At 42.1% G+C, this 17,493-nt stretch overlaps 2 protein-coding genes across 3 annotated transcripts in view; one reads left to right on the top strand and one right to left on the bottom strand.

Annotated features, from left to right (window-relative positions):
- CAMK4 (calcium/calmodulin dependent protein kinase IV) overlaps nt 1–6,682 on the top strand; it is an 87,617-nt gene extending 80,935 nt beyond the window's left edge. The window contains exon 12 of one of the 2 annotated variants that reach the window (XM_083702415.1): nt 1,587–6,682. In XM_083702415.1, coding sequence (XP_083558541.1) covers nt 1,587–1,808 — 222 coding nt within the window. In that variant the 3' untranslated portion in view covers nt 1,809–6,682. The remainder of the gene's footprint in view (nt 1–1,586) is intronic. The other variant, XM_083702414.1, reaches the window with a different exon arrangement.
- A 993-nt stretch (nt 6,683–7,675) lies between these two features.
- STARD4 (StAR related lipid transfer domain containing 4) lies at nt 7,676–16,913 on the bottom strand. Its single transcript, XM_083703046.1, has 6 exons — nt 16,770–16,913; nt 14,473–14,590; nt 12,869–12,918; nt 12,011–12,137; nt 10,684–10,798; nt 7,676–9,482 (listed from the first exon to the last, which is right to left on the bottom strand). The coding sequence occupies exons 2-6, from the start codon at nt 14,575–14,577 to the stop codon at nt 9,256–9,258; spliced, it is 624 nt and encodes a 207-aa protein (XP_083559172.1). The 5' UTR covers nt 14,578–14,590; nt 16,770–16,913; the 3' UTR covers nt 7,676–9,255.
- Nucleotides 16,914–17,493: the final 580 nt, after the last annotated feature.

Here is a 17,493-nt window from a genome sequence, read left to right as displayed (position 1 = left end):
CCATCAAATAATGGAGGTGTTTAAACAAGACAGGAAACTTGGCTTCCAGATGGAGAGATCAAAATTAGAAACAGAACTGTTAGAACCCAATACTAAGAATTTGTCAAGAATGTATAACCTGCTGTTGAAGTGGAGTACACTGGATGAGACAGTTAAATCAGTTATGATTAAATGGGCACAAGACATTGGTTATGACATTATGTTTGCAGACTGGGAACAGTTATGGACCACCGGTATAAAATTCACGGCATGCAATGCCTTAAGAGAAAATATTATGAAAATGATTTATAGGTGGTACATGACCCCAGTCAAGCTTGCAAAAATTTACCATCTGTCCAATAATAAATGCTGGAAATGCAACGCGATTGAAGGTACCTTTTATCACCTTTGGTGGACCTGCCCGAGGATTAAAGCCTTCTGGGAAATGATTTATAATGAAATTAAGAAGGTACTTAAATGTACTTTTCATAAGAAACCAGAGGCATTTCTCCTGGGCATGGTCGGCCAATTGGTGTCAAGGAAGGATAGGACGTTTTTTATGTATGCTACCACAGCAGCAAGGATTCTTTTAGCAAAGTATTGGAAGACACAAGAACTACCCACACTGGAAGAATGGCAGACGAAGGTGATTGACTACATGGGATTGGCGGAGATGATGGGCAGAATCCGTGACCAAGAAAAAGAGACGGTGGAAGAAGACTGGAAGAAATTTAAAGTATATCTCAAGAACTGTTGTAAAATTAATGAGTGCTAAAATGTCAAGGGAAAGGAAAAAATATAGAATTACAGCTGTAATTGACTAAGTATGAGAAGAAGCTAAAAAAAAAAAAAGAAAATGAGGAATTAGTTAATTGGAGTGAGGGGTTGTTGAAGAAATTTTAAAACCGGGATGCAGAAAAAGGGAGGTAAGGGGAAGTCTGGGAAGTAAGGTTTATGAAAAAGAGGTTTTGAAATTATACATGTCTATATGTTTTGTTTGTCTATGTATTGTGCGTTGTTTTGTTTTTTAATTTGTGTTGGAAAATCAATAAAAAATTATTATAAAAAAAATAAATAAAGCGAGATGAGCGCCACAACCCCAGAGTCGGTCACGACTGGACCTAATGGTCAGGGGTCCCTTTACCTTTATCTTTACCACTATAAAGTGAATTGAATTTCTCCCCCATCCCTCATAGTGACACACTTAGAAAAAGGTAAGGAGGGGCTGCTCTAAAGAATACATAAAAAGGTGAAAATGTGTGGATAAAACATGCTTATTCCCTTAAAACCTACTCTATATGTGCACAACTGCATATCACCCAGTCTTAGCAGAAACAAGCTGGTGTCTTGGTAACTGTGGCTTTTAGCAAAATATTCTCCTTCGTTAGACCACACTGATTTGTTCAGTTTGGAGACACATTCTGTCTGAACCCCTGCAAGTCTAAATAGAGTTAATTCATACATTATGTAGGAGAGAATCTACTAGGGAGTGATTATAGCCTTGCCTGGGTTGGTACACAGTGGAGACAGATGGGATGGGTGCCACGAAACCACAGCATAGGTGCCAAGAAATCTAGCCACTCTTGTTTGTTTTTATTGAAACCCAGGCTGCAGTGAAAGCTGTTGTTGCATCAACTCGTCTTGGGAGTGCAAGCTGCCACAGCACCCACGACAGCAATAAGCCCAGCCAAAGGCAGTCTCTGCGCCCAGAAAGAGAGGACAGCGTGGAGGGAAAAGAAGAAGTAGTAGTAGCAGAAGAAGAAGAAGCAACCTTCACTGAATCTCATGAAGAGGACGCTCACGAAGAAGCAACTGAAGGAGAGTCTTAAATCTTGGGGTATCTTATTCCAGCCAAGTTCTGTCATTCTGTGCACCAGCCAAGATACCATTCAGAAACAAATTACAAGCATGGCTACTCTGAGTGGCTTTGCCTTGGGATGGAAAATGCTCTAGCTGGTGACCTGAACTTCAAAATGCATGTGACTGCTTCTGGAAAAAAATAAATAGTTCACAGTCTTTTAATGGCATGCCATGGATAAAGTGATATTTACAGTAATACCAACGGATGAAGTGGAGAACAGGGAACACTCCTTATTACCAACATGTATATCTCATGTAGAGTGTTTATAGATAAACTCTGAAGTGAATGATGATTATGGCTTATTATACAAGATTTTCTAGAGATCTTGACATTTCTTCAATCTGCTTCTTTTCAAACTCATAATCACCCAGTAGATCAATGGGCGCTAAGACCCGCCAAGGGTTTTTTAAATGGCATATGAAATATTTTGCATTCATCCGTGATAATTTACAAACTGTTTACAATTGAGAACTTAAATATTTATATGCAAAAAAAACATTCCACTGATTCCTGTGAAAGATTTATTCGAATGGCTATGAAACTATGTTCCTTAAGAATGCCTTACCTCTATAAGTAACCATTTCTGTACAGTATTTTGATGATAACTATAATATCTTCATACTTCTGTCACATTACTATCTAGTATTACTTTTACAAAACAATGTTAAGGATAGTACTCAAACAGAGCAGGTATGTGTGCCATTGTTAAGGTACAATTGGAATTAGTCATGACTATGAAACTGTGCACCTGTTTATACAGAGGGGGATTCTGTAATTAATGTCCTGCAAGAAGAATATTCAACAGCATTATACTTTTGCTTTAGGATACCAGTCAAGGTACTTGCCATGGGCAGCAATAGAAATGCTTGCATGATTAGAGATACATGAGAATTGTGTAGCCAGTTGTTGTTTCTTTTTGTTTGATCTGTCAGCATAGACTTGATCTGTATAAGTGTGCCGTAAAGAACAGGTTAAGTTTAGGATAGGACACTGTCACTGCAAAAAAGAAAGAAAATGTTCTATTCAGCCACTTGTGTATAATAAGTGTTACAATCTTTACTCTGCCAGGTGTAACCTATGCCAGTTGAAAAATAAGCAGAATGGATAGCATTTGGAATACATTTTGTAGCACCTGAATTTCTTAACGTATAGATACAAACGATCCAAAGAAATTAGCACGCAACAATTAACTTTTAGTGCAATCCTATACTCAAAAGTACGTATGCCCTACAGAGATCAGTGGAGCTTACTCACAGGTAAGTGGGTGTAGCATTGCAGTCTCTGTTGCTTTTCATGAACACAGCCAATACCCCAATATGTTAGTTATTTCTTGCATTCTTTTTTCTCTGCCTTTGAAACAGTATTATCTTGCAGAGAAACAAGAACCAGTTAAACTACAGAAACCAAGAGGAGGCACATGTTTTGTGTCTTCTGTTCTATTGTAGTTAGAAAGGTAATTAAACAATATTTCAACGAGACTTGGTAAATTAAAACAACTCTGATAACGACAGAACAGAATACTAAGTTTAGTTTTTTGCAGTGAAAGTGTCCTGTATGACTTTTGAAAGTTGCCACGATGTTTTAACTCATTTATAAATGGATAAATAAGTAGATCTTACATGAAAAATATTTGTTTTGCACATGGAATCATTGTGCCCAAGCACACGAACTGATTCCAAGATGTTGTTCTTGGAAAGTGTTTTGCTTGTCTGGCAAAAGGAAGAATTCGAAGTGCTTTGCTAGAAAAGCACAGCACAATCCAAAGCAGTTCGCAGGTGGGGCTAGTTCTTTTTCTTCTGTGAAGAGGAATGCTCCGGACTTGCATGGAGATTGCCCACTGCATGCAATATGAGTTGATATAGAAGAGGGCTGGCGACCCCTTTGCATGTGAAGTTCTGTGCACACATCAGAAGTGCCAGATCACAGCTTCTGGGTACAGTCAGCTGCATATCTTCTTGACATGAATCAAGGGCTGTTTTCTCAGCTGCACACTGTGACTTGCATTATGTGTTCTGGGTACTGAGCCTGAAGTTGGAAGCAGGTTATTGCTGCCAGGAAAACAGAATTGTTTTTAAATCCAGCCATTCGGGAAACACAGGGTACATGCAGCAATTTCCTAGCTTCTTATACAACTGCTTTGTAAATCCTTCCAGAAAACTAGTCTCCATCTCTCTCTCTCTCTCTCTCTCTCTCTCTCTCTCTCTCTCTCTCTCTCTCTGGTAGCATATGATCAGAAGTCTGGAAGCTACTCGTGCTGTGAACCACACAAAATATATTTTTAAAAAATCAGCCTCTTGGTAGCAGTGGGGGACAATCAAAACACCTGAAGGTTCAAAATTCGGTCCAGAACCTTCAGCTATACTTATTCTAGATACATTTGATTTGGTGTGTAAATCTGATCACGACAAGCACTTGATCAAGTATGTCAAAATGATCTGTGCTCTTGGGAAACCAAGATTCCACACTGCATTGGTGCTACCCATTTTCTGTGGCAATGAAACTGTGTTATATCTGATTCTGTATGGGTCATGGAAATTCCAGTTTATAAGAGTCTTTCAGCTCAGTCTTACCTATACTTACTCAAAAGTAAGCTCTGTAGAATTCAGCGGGACATTCTCCCGGATCAGTGTGCATAAGGTTGCAGCCTTAAAATGTGACTTTGATTCTGTGGTTGCCTAAGGAATAGCATTACCATTTCACATAATGGTATAGAAGCAGCTTACTGTGACAGGGGAAGAAAATGAGGCGTAGACTAACATTGAATGCATGCTATTGGTAAAGTTAATTAGACACTGGCATTTTTATTATTCTGATAGGTGAGATAAGATTAGGGTCTCGTATAGCAGGTACTATTATAAAATTATTTCACAGAATATGTTTCTCGTGAGTGCTAACTTATTTCGCCATGTCAACTGTTCCTGGTTGCAGAACAGCAACAAATCAGTCAAATGACTTAATGTAAGCTGATTTTAAGTCTCTGTTCAGCCAGGCTACACCCATGGTTAATGCATAATGTCAAAGCTAATAATAGGGGGTGAAGGGGACATGCAATTAAATGTTGCAGTGTGGCTTGCCCCTGCTCAAGCTTCCAGCCACTTCATTTATTCCCCCTTCCCACCTGGTTTCCCATTTTTTCTCTAAAAGCCAGAGAGCATCCCATGCCTACTGAGCAAGCCCAGCCCTCCATGGGCTTGGGGGGATTTTTTGCCCTAAATATTTTTGTACTCCTGCAGACCTTGAGGACATATGGTTCCCTCAAGCAGAGCAACTGATCCTGCTGCTCCTAGTGCTGCATTTTCATGTGAGTAGCTGTACATAATTTCCACTGCTCAGTCACTGTGGTGTCTCTTTTGCATTATCAGTAGAGAACCTGGCAGAAAGGATTTCAGGGGTCGGCATGCATCATGACCATTGAGAACAGCAGGTAAAGAGACTGCACAGACCTGGAAGCAGATTAGGAGTGCCTAAGGTTGACTCTTACAATGGGGATCGAGGAATATGGCAGATCATGCATCTGCAGCCCATTTGCCGTTGAATAATCCCAAGTGTGCAATATGGAATACATGTCTAGTATAAGAGAACTGGGTTGTTAATAACCAATTTGTAATGCAGGTAGGACATTATTAGTATGTCTGAAAAGCATGGATATGGAAGGTCTCAATTGCACCATGAAACTTTCAAAAACAGTTTGCAATGCACTTCAGGATTGTCGTTGCAAAAATTGAATGGCTTGCTGCACAGCTGCAATCCCTTGCACAACCATAAAGTAGTTTATGGGTTCTCATCTAATATTGGCTCGTATTAGAGAAGCTTGGCACTGTTAGTGTAGTGGCTACGTGAAGACAGGTTGCCTCAAATTCTCTAGGTGGCCTTTGGCACCCTTGGCATCTCTGAACCTCAACTTTCCAGCACCATGTGCAATATAGGCTCCTGATATAGGCCTACCTTACAGGACTGTTGTAAAAGTTACTGTGCTAATTATATATCAGCGTATAGAAAACAGTCTATAAATGCTGATATTACTTCTGACTGAAGAAGGAAGAGGAATTCTCTCCTGCTCAGGATTTTGATGGGCACAATATTGGGATGTGTACTTCTAGACCGCCCAACACAGAACAGCACAATCCTATGCATGTCTACTCAGAAGTAAACACTGTTAATAGAACTGATGCAAAGGTATATAGAAATTGCAGCCTTAAACCTACTAACATGAATGAGATTAAGCACACTTAACTGTGTTAGATTGTGGCCTAAGGCACTTAAGTATAAAAACCTTCCTCCCCCCCCCCCAATAATGAAATATGTGCACTTTTTGTGGGACTATCACCTAGGACCACTTTCAGGTAAAGCAGTGAATGATTATGGTTAACCCAAGATATGTTGCACAAAAGTAGCACTAGCAAAGGACCCTTAGAGTTGGTTTGGGCAACACTTGTGTATGTGTGATTGCTATGTATGCATTCCCTGCACTGTATATTTTCCCCACCTTTGTTATATTTGCTCCAAACATCTAGCACATTTTTTGTTGCTTAGTGTATCAAAAAACCCATTTGCAATGTTACTAAAGAACAAGAAATAGTTGTGTGTGGAAATGCCTGAAAACTATAACCAAGAATCTGATGGATCAAGCTTGCAAAACCTTTCTATCACATGATAAAGTAAGTACTGTTGAAGTCTCAGAATTAGGCATGTTTGCAGCTTCAATAAGTGCAACTCACCTAGCCTTTCATATGCCCATATGGAAATGAATTATCTGGAGAATGAAGAGAATGCACTTTGATGCTGAAAAGTTTAAGAAGTACTTTGCATGTACCATAAAAATAAACACATATGTCTAGAGAAGTCTGTTTGTCATTCTGTGATATCAGAGTTTTATATAGAGACCTTGGGCAGGGGTGGGCAGGTACTTAGAACACCATATATTTGTGAAAATTGAAAATGCAGGACAACCCAAGAGTCAGCCCCAATTTTGTGCCTTTCAGAGTTTCTGATTTGGATGGGTGATGCTTGAGTGACAGAGCACTGGATAGGATCTGGAAGAATTTCCAGCTGTCCGAGTGTGTCCAGGTTCTGTGCTTTATGTTACATTTGCATTAGATGAGCTGGCAGGAAAGACATCTGTGCAGGACCCCAAGTTCTGCCTAGTAACTCCTGAAAGCCAACACCAGCTTTCAAGCTGGTGCCTTATGATACGATGGCTCACAATAGGCACATGTGAACTTGTGTTTAGGAAGGAAAGCTCAAAAATATGCTCATGGGCTTTTGCACTTAGTTGTCCCAATAAAAATACACCAGGTGCTGAAAGTCCACAGCACCAACGAGATGTTTCCTCCAGATCACCCACACCTGTCACAAAGATGCTATGGGGTGTCAGGCATGGGGCAGATAGAGAGATGCAGCTGCCAGTGCACACCTGGTAATCTTAAGGTGCGTTCCTGGTTGGCAAGCCTTTCTAGTCAATGAACGAACAGCTGATAAGTGCTGGCGTCAAGCCTGCTGGGATTGGCTGCAGGGCTTGAAGTCAGCGCCAAGCAGCTGATTGGCAGCAAGTTCAAGCCCTGTTTGGGTCACCTGATGTCCTAGTGACATCAGGCAATTGACAGCTGGGTGGGACTAGCTGGCCAGAACCAGTTCCCCTAGGCACATGCTTTGCCCAAGACATTGGAGAGTCAATGCTGGCTGAAGCAGACAATGCTGGACTAGGCAGACTAATAATAATAATTTACTTCTACCCCACCCATCTGGCTGGATTTCCCCAGCTACTCTGTATAAAGCAGATTCATGTGACTGGCAATGTTACCTTATTTTTTTTATTAAAAAAACCACCATCACCAATATTTTGAACTGAATACTTTAATATACATCTTAAGCATCTTATATAAATAATCTCTCACCAGTTATAATACAGAACTGCAGCACAATTCCTATATATTCTTCCAGCACTAGCACCATCTCAATGACTAGCAGCCATATCAGTAGAACTGTGGGTCACTTGTACCAGCAAGTGAATTTAAAAAACATCTGTTTAAATAATTGAAGCATATTAACAATTTAAAAAAATAAACATCATCGTGAAGCTTTAAGAAGATTATGCTCTACCAAAGTCTCAAATGAATTCTTTCCTGGTAAGTTAACATAAGAGCAATCTTAAGAAAACGATGTCCTGGAGTATAGGCCTTAAATATTATTAAACTGTTTTTATGGAAAATCTTGATTCAATTCTTAGGTGCGCCCAGTCAAAGTTAAGCACTGTTAAGTCCCTCCAATCTCCTATTGAAGGATAATACATTTTACAGATGTTACTAATTGAAACTTGTCACCATGTACTAGTAATAATCAGAGCAGTTTTGCAAATAACCACATGCTTTACTATTTTGTTATCAGTAACAACTACTGCTAACTTTTTGGCTAAAATGGGTGGTATGCAAGTAAGTTTTATACAGAAATTAAAGATTAAGCAAGGTCCATTAATTTCAGTGGGTCTACTCTGAGTAAGACTCAGTTGCATGCCATCCCAAATAACCAATGACAAAATTACTCTATAAAGCAGTAAAGTATGGAAACAGGAGCACAGAATTCTCTACAGTGCATCAAGCCTTCTAGTTTAAAGATAAAAGATCCTGAACCATCTTTTAGATCAGGATTAGCAAGCAACATAAAGTACATGAAAACATTAGTAATTTCGCATTCATACATTTAGCCCTTGAAAAGAAAAGATGCCAGTGTATTGCTATTCCCACTCTTACAGGCCGTCGCCTTCAATGTTTACTCAGAAGCAATTCCTACTGTGCTCAATGAGGCTTCTCCCTAGTAATAACGTTTAGTAAAGCAGTCTTAGTAAGTAAAGGGGTTGCCGGATGGCAGAGCTTTCCTATCATTGCCTAGTTTCCTTTAGGGATGAAATTAGCTGGAGCAGAACATGTTTTCACCCTCCAGTTCCACAGCTTCCCTTTGTGAAAATGAACATCTTCCATGGGGGTGCTACAAATAGGAGCACTGTGATTTGCATGCTTTGGAGCTACAACCATTCTGGAAATTATGTTGTGTAGGCCAGCCTACAGACTGTATTTCTGCAGGGAAAGGAGCCTTTCCCTCAACTTGCTAGAACACTCTGATTTAGAGCTCTGTCCAGAATGTGGTTGTGCGAGTGTCATGGGCTTCTGTGTCCACGGCTTGGCTAAGAAGGAACGACGTGCCAAAGGCTTGCCAAGTGAGTTTCATTGAGCTCAGTGGATCTTACTTCAGAGTAAACATGTTTTCAGTTCTTCTGTGCAAATGGGACTACCAGCACCTATAAGGAAAATACTACAGACCTTCATGCAGGAAGCTTCCAACCTATCCTAAGGTTTTGAGAATCGACTATGAGGTGCAGAATATGATTGCAAGAAACACACAGAGTTTGAGGCCAGCGCAGATTATGCTTTCAGAGTTTTTCTGAGATCAGAATAAAAGTTAGTCAGAGTACTGGCCATAGCCGTGTCCACCGCCGACTGGGGGATCATCCCACGCAAATCTGTCTGGATGAAGCCTATCAACAGGCTGTGTCTAGGATTGTCCTTGAGAGGGAAACAGAACCAGCCACAGGGGTGGTTAAAACCTCGAACATAACCCGGTTTTACTTCACCATAGTCCAGGCTGACACCTGTTTTAAAATAAAACACAGTTGTGGGTTGAACCTCTCAAGTAAAGGGAATGCATCAATTTTTATTCCTGATAAATCCTTTTAAGATTTTATTACAGCCAGGATCCCAAGGATCCTGTGGGAGAGGTAAACTTCCTTCTAACAACCCCAAACTCCAGACTCAGGGGATCTAGAGTTTCAGCAGTTTGCTGACAAACCTAGAGAAGCTATATGCAGATAGCATATATGCAGATAGCAATATGTAGTCCTTTGTCTTGCCCCTGTTCAAGTTGTGCTTGTAAAGCTGAGGAATTTCTGTCCAAGGCAGTACCTTATAATCATATGGGGAATGTGTCCTTTTCTTGGAACAATAAATGGTGGTGTCTAGAAGAAGCTACCCAAACCAACCTTCCCCCATCCAGAGAGAGGAAGGATTTGGGGACAAAGTTACCCAAGAACGCCTTTCTAAGTCAATGTGCAATATTTACAATATTCTAAATCTGGTGTGAACCATGGCAATCTCCCAAAACAAAATCTAGGTCTGGTTCTTTGCTCCCCAAAACAGTTACATAGAAGAGAGAACTAGGTTTGGGAGGTTGTGGACAGTGGTGGAGCTTCATGCTCTGGCACTGGGGGGCGGAGAGCAGGCGGGAGCGGGGCTGGTGTGCGTCCTGGGGGTGTGGCGCCCAGCGTGGGCGGGGGGCAGCCGCGATGGCACCCCACTGGGATCACGCTGCCGAGGGCGGTGCGCTCCCCCCGCACTCCTCTTCCTCCGCCAGGGTTTGTGGACTCTCCTTCCTTGGAGGTTTTTAAGCAGAGGTTGGGTGGCCATCTGTCATGGATGCTTTAGCTGAGATTCCTGCATTGGAGGAGGCTGGACCAATTCCACATTTTAGGCAGTCAGGAATGGGTTCAGGTTCAACCTGTCAATCCTCATCTCAGGCCAAGTGCAGCTCACTCACCAGAAAATGCAAGCTACTTTCATTCTACTTTCCTTTGCACTAAGTGACTTTTGTATATTACTTTTGATCTGCCAAGTGACAGACAGGATGTCCTTCTTCATGGCGCTAGTTTATTTCTAATTTTAGCTTTGAGGAAGTGGGTGTCAAACCAATAATTTGTTGCAAACAGCAGCACGAACGTACACAGATTTGATTTCTACAGGTTTCAGTGTGCTTTAGACAGCAAGATTAGAAGATAGAAAAGGTTTAATTAGAATTACCGCATGACAGAATCCCGTCTTCGTAGTCTGTTGTGCAGGAGAAGTCAACAAACTCTCTGGGAGAAATGATGTTCCACAACTGGCCAGCTGTGGTGTACCGCATAATACAACAGTTCTGCAGTGAAATTACAAAATGCCCGTTTAGATAGTATTCATTTGTAGAAACCTAGGGTTTATAGCTATGCCAAGCAATATGGGGACTGTGTTGAAGAGTCAAACTAGATGAGACCAGAAATAAATCATGACATTTCCATCTTTTTAAGCTCTGCAGCAGCAGTTCCACTCCCTTCTCCAATTTGGATCAGGCCTGTGACATTGGGGGTTGTGGTTAGAGGGCTGTCTCTTGAATGTGAAGAGATACAGCTGCCATCTCTTGATATGACTCAGGACTCTATGTAGCTGAATTTTTTTTTAAGTTTAAAGAGACAAGTGTACCCTTAGGTCTCCCACCTTTAAAAAAATACAGCTACAGGTCTAATATGGATTTAATTGACTGCCTGACTCAAATAATGAACTATACAGATATCTCTTACTTGAAGAAACAATCAGGTTTTTCTACAAGTGCTCCTGATTATTCCAACACGCTGAGATGAATCATCAGTCTTATCTTAAATAATAAACATCTTTAAGAAATCTAGGAACAGATTCTTAATAGGAGTTAAATTCACTAGAAACAGTACATCAGAATGAAAGGTGCCTGGCAAAATGTAAATAGCCAGAACTGGTGTAGAATCTACAGGCTTTTTTTTAAAAAAAGTGCTTGCTTGTGTTTCAGGATTCATTAAGATGCTGTGCTGAAACCAGGACAATTCTGCTGAAGGTCACTTTTTGGCTAAGAAAAGAGACTTTGGACATTAAAAGAAAATAGGCTTTAAATTAAAAAGTTAGAGCACGATGCAGCCAAAGGTCAAGAGTTTAAATCTATCACAATGGGATTAACTTTCCCACTGAAGCCAATGGGATTTAAAATTGTTTCTGGATAGTTCAAATTTAGTTGGAAGTTATATCGAAATTAATGCTCAAAACAGCTTGGATATGGCTGTATTTGTACGTCCTAGTTTTCAGCTACTCAAAATGTGGCGCTTTCTTGAAAACTGCAAAAGCTATTTTGTTCACTTCAGATTTGTTATACATCAAAGTTTCTACCACTGCCAACAAGAAGGTTAAAGTGTCACTCAAAGCACAATGAATGAAGTGTGGATATATGCAAGTAGAGAAGCTCCCTTCTTGTTGACTGTAAAACTTTAACTTGCATTGCAACTGCTGTGCCAAATGAAAAGCATATAAGTAGAACTTCTGGTTGTGTGATAAATGGGTGACGCATTACCTCTTCAAACTCATCAACAATATCCATCGAGGTCATCAGACTATCCCAGTAGAGTCGATAGGGTCCAGGGCGTATGTGATCTACTATTCTGTTGGCGACATCCTCCACAATCCCTTGTGCTTTGTAGCTACAGAATTAGATTTAATACAATGATGCTTAGAAAATGTCACCGCGCCTAGCAACTTTCCACCAGTTTAAAGAAACTATATATGGGTCATGCACGTGCCAATATCTCTTTTATTTTCCATCAGGATCCAGGGGCCTTAGGAATGTTAAATTTCATCCATTATGCCTAAGATTACCCAATCCTCTTTGGCCAAAGCAAAAAGTTATTCTCTGTGAACTTTGAGGGTGGGGATGGAGGCACACCATGTTGGATTTCATTCATTCAGTCTGAGGCGGAGGAAAGAGGAGGTCTGCCAAAGGTTTTTTAATGAGGACTCCCTATAAGGAAAGCTACAACAGGACCTACTCAGCCTCAGAGAACAGCAAGAACTGTCTACAAATGAAATAACCATTTTTATAACAAACAAAATGCAGCTGAGAGGAGGATGCTTAGCTCCAGAGGCATTATGTACACAAATGTATAAGTGACGGTTTCACATTTATATTCCACAAAGCACTCAAAGCCACCCCCACCCACTATGCATTTTATGCTTTTATGTCCATGGTAGATGCAGAGAAACTATCCTGAAATGAAGTATGATACAGCAACGATGGCTGGAGGGCACAATGTATTGGGGAGCGGCCCACTTCTACTCTAATGTGGCCAGATTCTTCCTCTCAGAAACAGTCCCCTCCCTTGCTACTGGAAATTATATTTATGAAAGAATTCATCTCCTCTGTAAGTTAACTTACAGGTATCCATTGAATTCTTCAGATGGCTTACGCCAAACTGCCGTATCTTTCTGCAGAAAAAAAATAAGATCACAATATTTGTACTTTATTAAAAATGACTCAATCACTTCACACCTCTGAATGTACAAATATGACACAATCGAGAAGTACACAGACCACCGAGGGAACTTTACAAATATAGTGCATCTTTTACCAACCTGTTCATCAGTACACACATTTTAATTCAACTGTAGTGTTGTTTTTTTAAAAAAAATACATGCATGCAATAAACTATCATGTAAATTTTTCTGGTGAATGAGGAGAGAAACCAACACCCAACTATAGCATTAAATCAACATATGTGAGAACACATCCTCTATGAACTACGGCCATTCATATCATCCCATGCCTCTTTAAAAAAATGTTGCGAAAGAAAAACTCTGAGAACTAAACTTGACAAATCACACATCAAAAAGTCTCCCTATCACAACATCAAATTTTAACTGGGTTGCCTTGGCATTGTGTAGGCATCATAACTGACGCAATTGCTTAGGACTGAAGATTTTAAGTTAATTTTGTGTTAATCTGATAGTATAAAAAACTGATTTAGTGCCAATCTAGATATGATGAGCTTTGATGAGTATCACTATAGGCTCGGGGGAAAGTATATTATGCGTGTGTCAGCATTTGCACATGCAGTTAAGTAATGAGACAGCACTATCAGATGGAAATAAGAACAGGCTTTCCCCAAACCATACACAATAAATAAACACATGAGGAAAAAGGGGGACAGGTTGCCATGTCACACCTGCTCTAGTGAACCAGCACCACACACTTCCAGAAGTTTTGAGAGCCAAAGCCTGAAGCAGGGAGCCTCTTCTACTTATGGAGGTTCATGGGTGCAGCCAAAGGGGGGCAGCTGCCCCCTGCAAATCAATAAAAATTGATAAAAACACATAGATAACTGAGGTTCTGTCCCCCCGCAACAAAAGGCCTGCCCTCCCACCAACAAAAATCCTGGCTACGCCCATGTAGAGGATCGCTGTGTGACCTCTAGCTGGTGGAAAGGTAGAATAAAGAGGAAAGTGCCCTCAATCTCCTTGTGTGATTTTCATCACTCAAAGAAACAAAACACCAAAACAGGGCTCTGAAATCTACCCACTCAAATGTACGGTACTTCACATATCATCGCACCATATAGGTAAAGGTAAAGGGACCCCTGACCATTAGGTCCAGTCGTGACCGACTCTGGGGTTGCGGTGCTCATCTCGCTTTATTGGCCAAGGAGCCGATGTACAGCTTCCAGGTCATGTGGCCAGCATGACTAAGCCGCTTCTGGCGAACCAAAGCAGCACACTTCCCGCTGGAGTGGTACCTATTTATCTACTTGCACTTTGATGTGCTTTTGAACTGCTAGGTTGGCAGGAGCAGGGACCGAGCAACGGGAGCTCACCCCGTCACAGGGATTCGAACCGCCGACCTTCTGATCAGCAAGCCCTAGGCTCTGTGGTTTAACCCATAGCGCCACCTAGGCCCACCTAAAACACAAAAGTAGAATATAAATCACCCTACTCATTTATTAACAAAAGAAAAGAATCTGGAAAGGCAACGGCTTGGTAACTTACTGTTTTCTTAGTAAGTCTCCATTCATCATCTTCAACATTGTAGTATCGGATGACCTCATTTTTCAGCTTTGTAGCCACAGAAACTACATCAGGAAAGTCTGCCATTCTCTTCTGTCTTCTGCAGAAAATCAGGATGTAAAAAAACAAAAGGCAGTGATTTACTGTTCCTTCTCCGTTTCGTGTTTGGTGTTAATACTATAATAATCATACAAGTCTCAATTTCTCTCTAAATTGCACAGCTGCATGATTCAGGATCATCTGGAGTAAGCAGCAAGTGTTTTTCTCAACAAAGCAGACGCAATATATTATTGCAGTGCCCAACAATTAAAATGCACACGTTCCAAGATCTAAACAAGTATGTTGCAAGTGCTGCCAGTCTCCTTCTTGGAAGAAGCTCTGAATACCAAACAATCTTAACAAGTGAGAAAGTGACCTTTGAAATGCTGTGGTAGTTAAGGTTCACACAGGCTGAACATGGAGCTTGGAACTCTGGTGTTAAGATTTCTAGAGTATATGCATAGCTGTCAACCGTCCCTTATTTGGCGGGAAAGTCCCTTATCCCAGCACCGTGTCCCACTGCTGTCCCTTATTGATGATGTCCCTTAAATTTCCCGGGTTTCAAAGGAAGCAGCTCCTCTCCCTCCCTCCTGGCCAGGGAGGAGGGAGGCTCCAACAGTGTTGCTTGGCTGCGTTGCTCACCCAATAAGGAGTCTAAGAACGACTGGGGGGTTGGAGCTTGCATGCCTTGTGCCGATCAAATCGGCCGCATTGCCTGGGGACTCGCCTTTGCTCAGCACTTCCCAGTGGAGAGGTGACGGTGGTTTTCTTTGCTGCATCCCCTTTGCCGGGTTGCTGCGCTGTGGAAACCACCGCTTGAGGCTTCGTTTGGCTGCTGGCTGGGCTTTCTGCCGTTGGCTCGGAGGGGCTCAGAAGTTGAACATACCTGTGCCCTGAAAATCCCTTATTTTGGCTGCTGATCCCTTATTCTCGAAGCTGATGGTCCCTTATGTTCAAATCTGTAATTTGACAGCTATGAGTATATGCTTAAACTGCTCCATGGCTCCAGGTTGGCTTGTGCCTCTGTGACATCAGGGAAGGTAAGCAAATGGCATTCAGAGGGGCTGTGTGGCTCATGCCAGCACAGGCCGCCTACAAGATCAGATATTAGTGCCAAAAACACCAAAGAAGCTCAAGAGAAGACTATGAAAAGCGGCACAAATGAGAGTCAGTTGGACAAAAACAGAACCTAACATTACCCCACAGATGTCTCCATTAACATAACAACCTGTTAAAATGGAGAGTGAAGTGTCTCCTATTGTACCATCGAGTAAAACTGCTTCACATACAATTATTCCAGTGATGGGTGTCACTTCTGTGTGTACAACCACTATCTATATGTCACGCTCATGATAAGCACCCATCTGTTTTGCCAGTGTGCGTGCTCATCATATATGACTGCACACATTTTCCTACATGGAATTTATTTCTCTGCAGGAAACCACTGTGGGTGAAGGGGGTGTTACTTTCACAGCAAGTGGCAGATTGCTTAAATTAAATGCTTCTTCTCAAAAGAGAAATGAAACCTTCACTGAAAGGCAAAGCAGTACAAATATAGACTGAATATTTTAAAAGTATACCTTTTTAAGGATGGCCATTAAGATGCCATTTTCAGTGCATGTAATAAAATATTGTTTTCATAATATCTGATGCCTGATTAACTGAGAGGCACATTTGTGGTTGATTAAACCTTTAAAATAAAATAAACTAGCATGCCAAAAGCATCTGGAGTGCCACAGGTTTCCTATCCCTGCTCTAATGGCTCATCCAGCTGGTAACTTCTACATCTCTTAGCATAATCTTAAACATGGCAACTGAGAAGTAAAATCCACTGGTATCAATAGATTCCTAGTAAGTTACTCCTCGAACTGAAGCACTGGCTCATAGTTGGGCATAAAACAGAGATGGCGTGAAGCTGGCCTAAGAGAAACTTACGTGTAGGTATTCTGTTGTGCCATTCTACCGATGTCTTGGTCATGCAGGTTGCATAACCAAACACTGATCCCACGGCCTTTGATACAGGTGCATAGGCATAGCCTATGCTCCAGGGGGCAGAACCCAGCTATCTGCGATGCAATTGGTTAGTTAGTTATTTTTTATTTGCTTGATTGGGGGAGGGGCAGTGCCCCCCCCCCCCACGCGCGGAAAGTCAGGGATGCATCTCCACGGGTGACCCAAGCAAGAGAGCATCTCTCGGTGCGTCCGGCCCGCTTCCCCAGCCGGGCAAATAGGCCGCTTACCAGTATCCCGGGCTGCGAGGAGCGACTTTTCCGCCGCGGAGGGTTCGGCGACACGTCGAAGGTCCCCCGGACTCCAGCCACGCGCGACCCGCTCCTTCTTCCCCCAGCTCTGCTTCTGTTCCTTCTGCTGCGCTCACCCGGTCCAGCAGCTCATGCCGTTGGGCCAATCAGAGGTCAGCCGGCATCCCCGTCGCAGCCAATCGCAGCGCGCCCGTCTTTTCTCACCTCTCCTCCCCCCGCCCACCGTTTCGCCTCCCAACCCGCCGTCGGTATCGATCTCCCTATGCAAAATTCATAGCCCTTAAACCACGCCCCCAACTGTCCGCCCCTCTCGCTCTTCCCAAAACGGATGACAGGCGGACCGTGCTCATTGGGCACATGGCTGGAGGGAGGCGGGGTGAAGCGCGGGGATTGGCTGACGTGCATGTGGAGTGACAAAACGGCGGGGGCGCGGAGAGAGAGACCGGCAAAGAGAATTTTGCTGCGCCTGAGAGAGGCTTTTGCCACGTTTGTTGTGGCAGAAACTTTTCTGGACCGAAGTCCGGCTCATCTGGTGCAAAAACAGCACCTGGAAGATTGTGCGGTCCAGGAAAGCTGCCTTGTTGTGGCATATTAATAAGTTGGTTGGTCTTAGTGGTGCCACCAGATTCTTTGATGTTTTGGCTGCAACAGCCTAATAGGAGCCATCCCAGTCTTAGGAGTGTGAATGTAAAAGTGGAGTAAA

This window comes from Podarcis gaigeae, assembly GCF_964106915.1.
Source record: "Podarcis gaigeae genome assembly, chromosome: 11".
NCBI classification, from domain to species: Eukaryota; Metazoa; Chordata; class Lepidosauria; order Squamata; family Lacertidae; genus Podarcis; species Podarcis gaigeae.
This window is presented reverse-complemented; position numbering and strand designations above follow the sequence as displayed.

Bases quoted from the DNA above. Each gene is read 5' to 3' on its own strand.
- STARD4 (XM_083703046.1), bottom strand. From the start codon at position 14,577: ATGGCAGACTTTCCTGATGTAGTTTCTGTGGCTACAAAGCTGAAAAAT. The intron at 12,919-14,472 runs GTAAGTTACCAA...TTTTTTCTGCAG, and splicing joins GGAGACTTACTAAGAAAACA to AAAGATACGGCAGTTTGGCG. The intron at 9,483-10,683 runs GTAATTCTAATT...ATTTTAAAACAG, and splicing joins AGACGGGATTCTGTCATGCG to GTGTCAGCCTGGACTATGGT.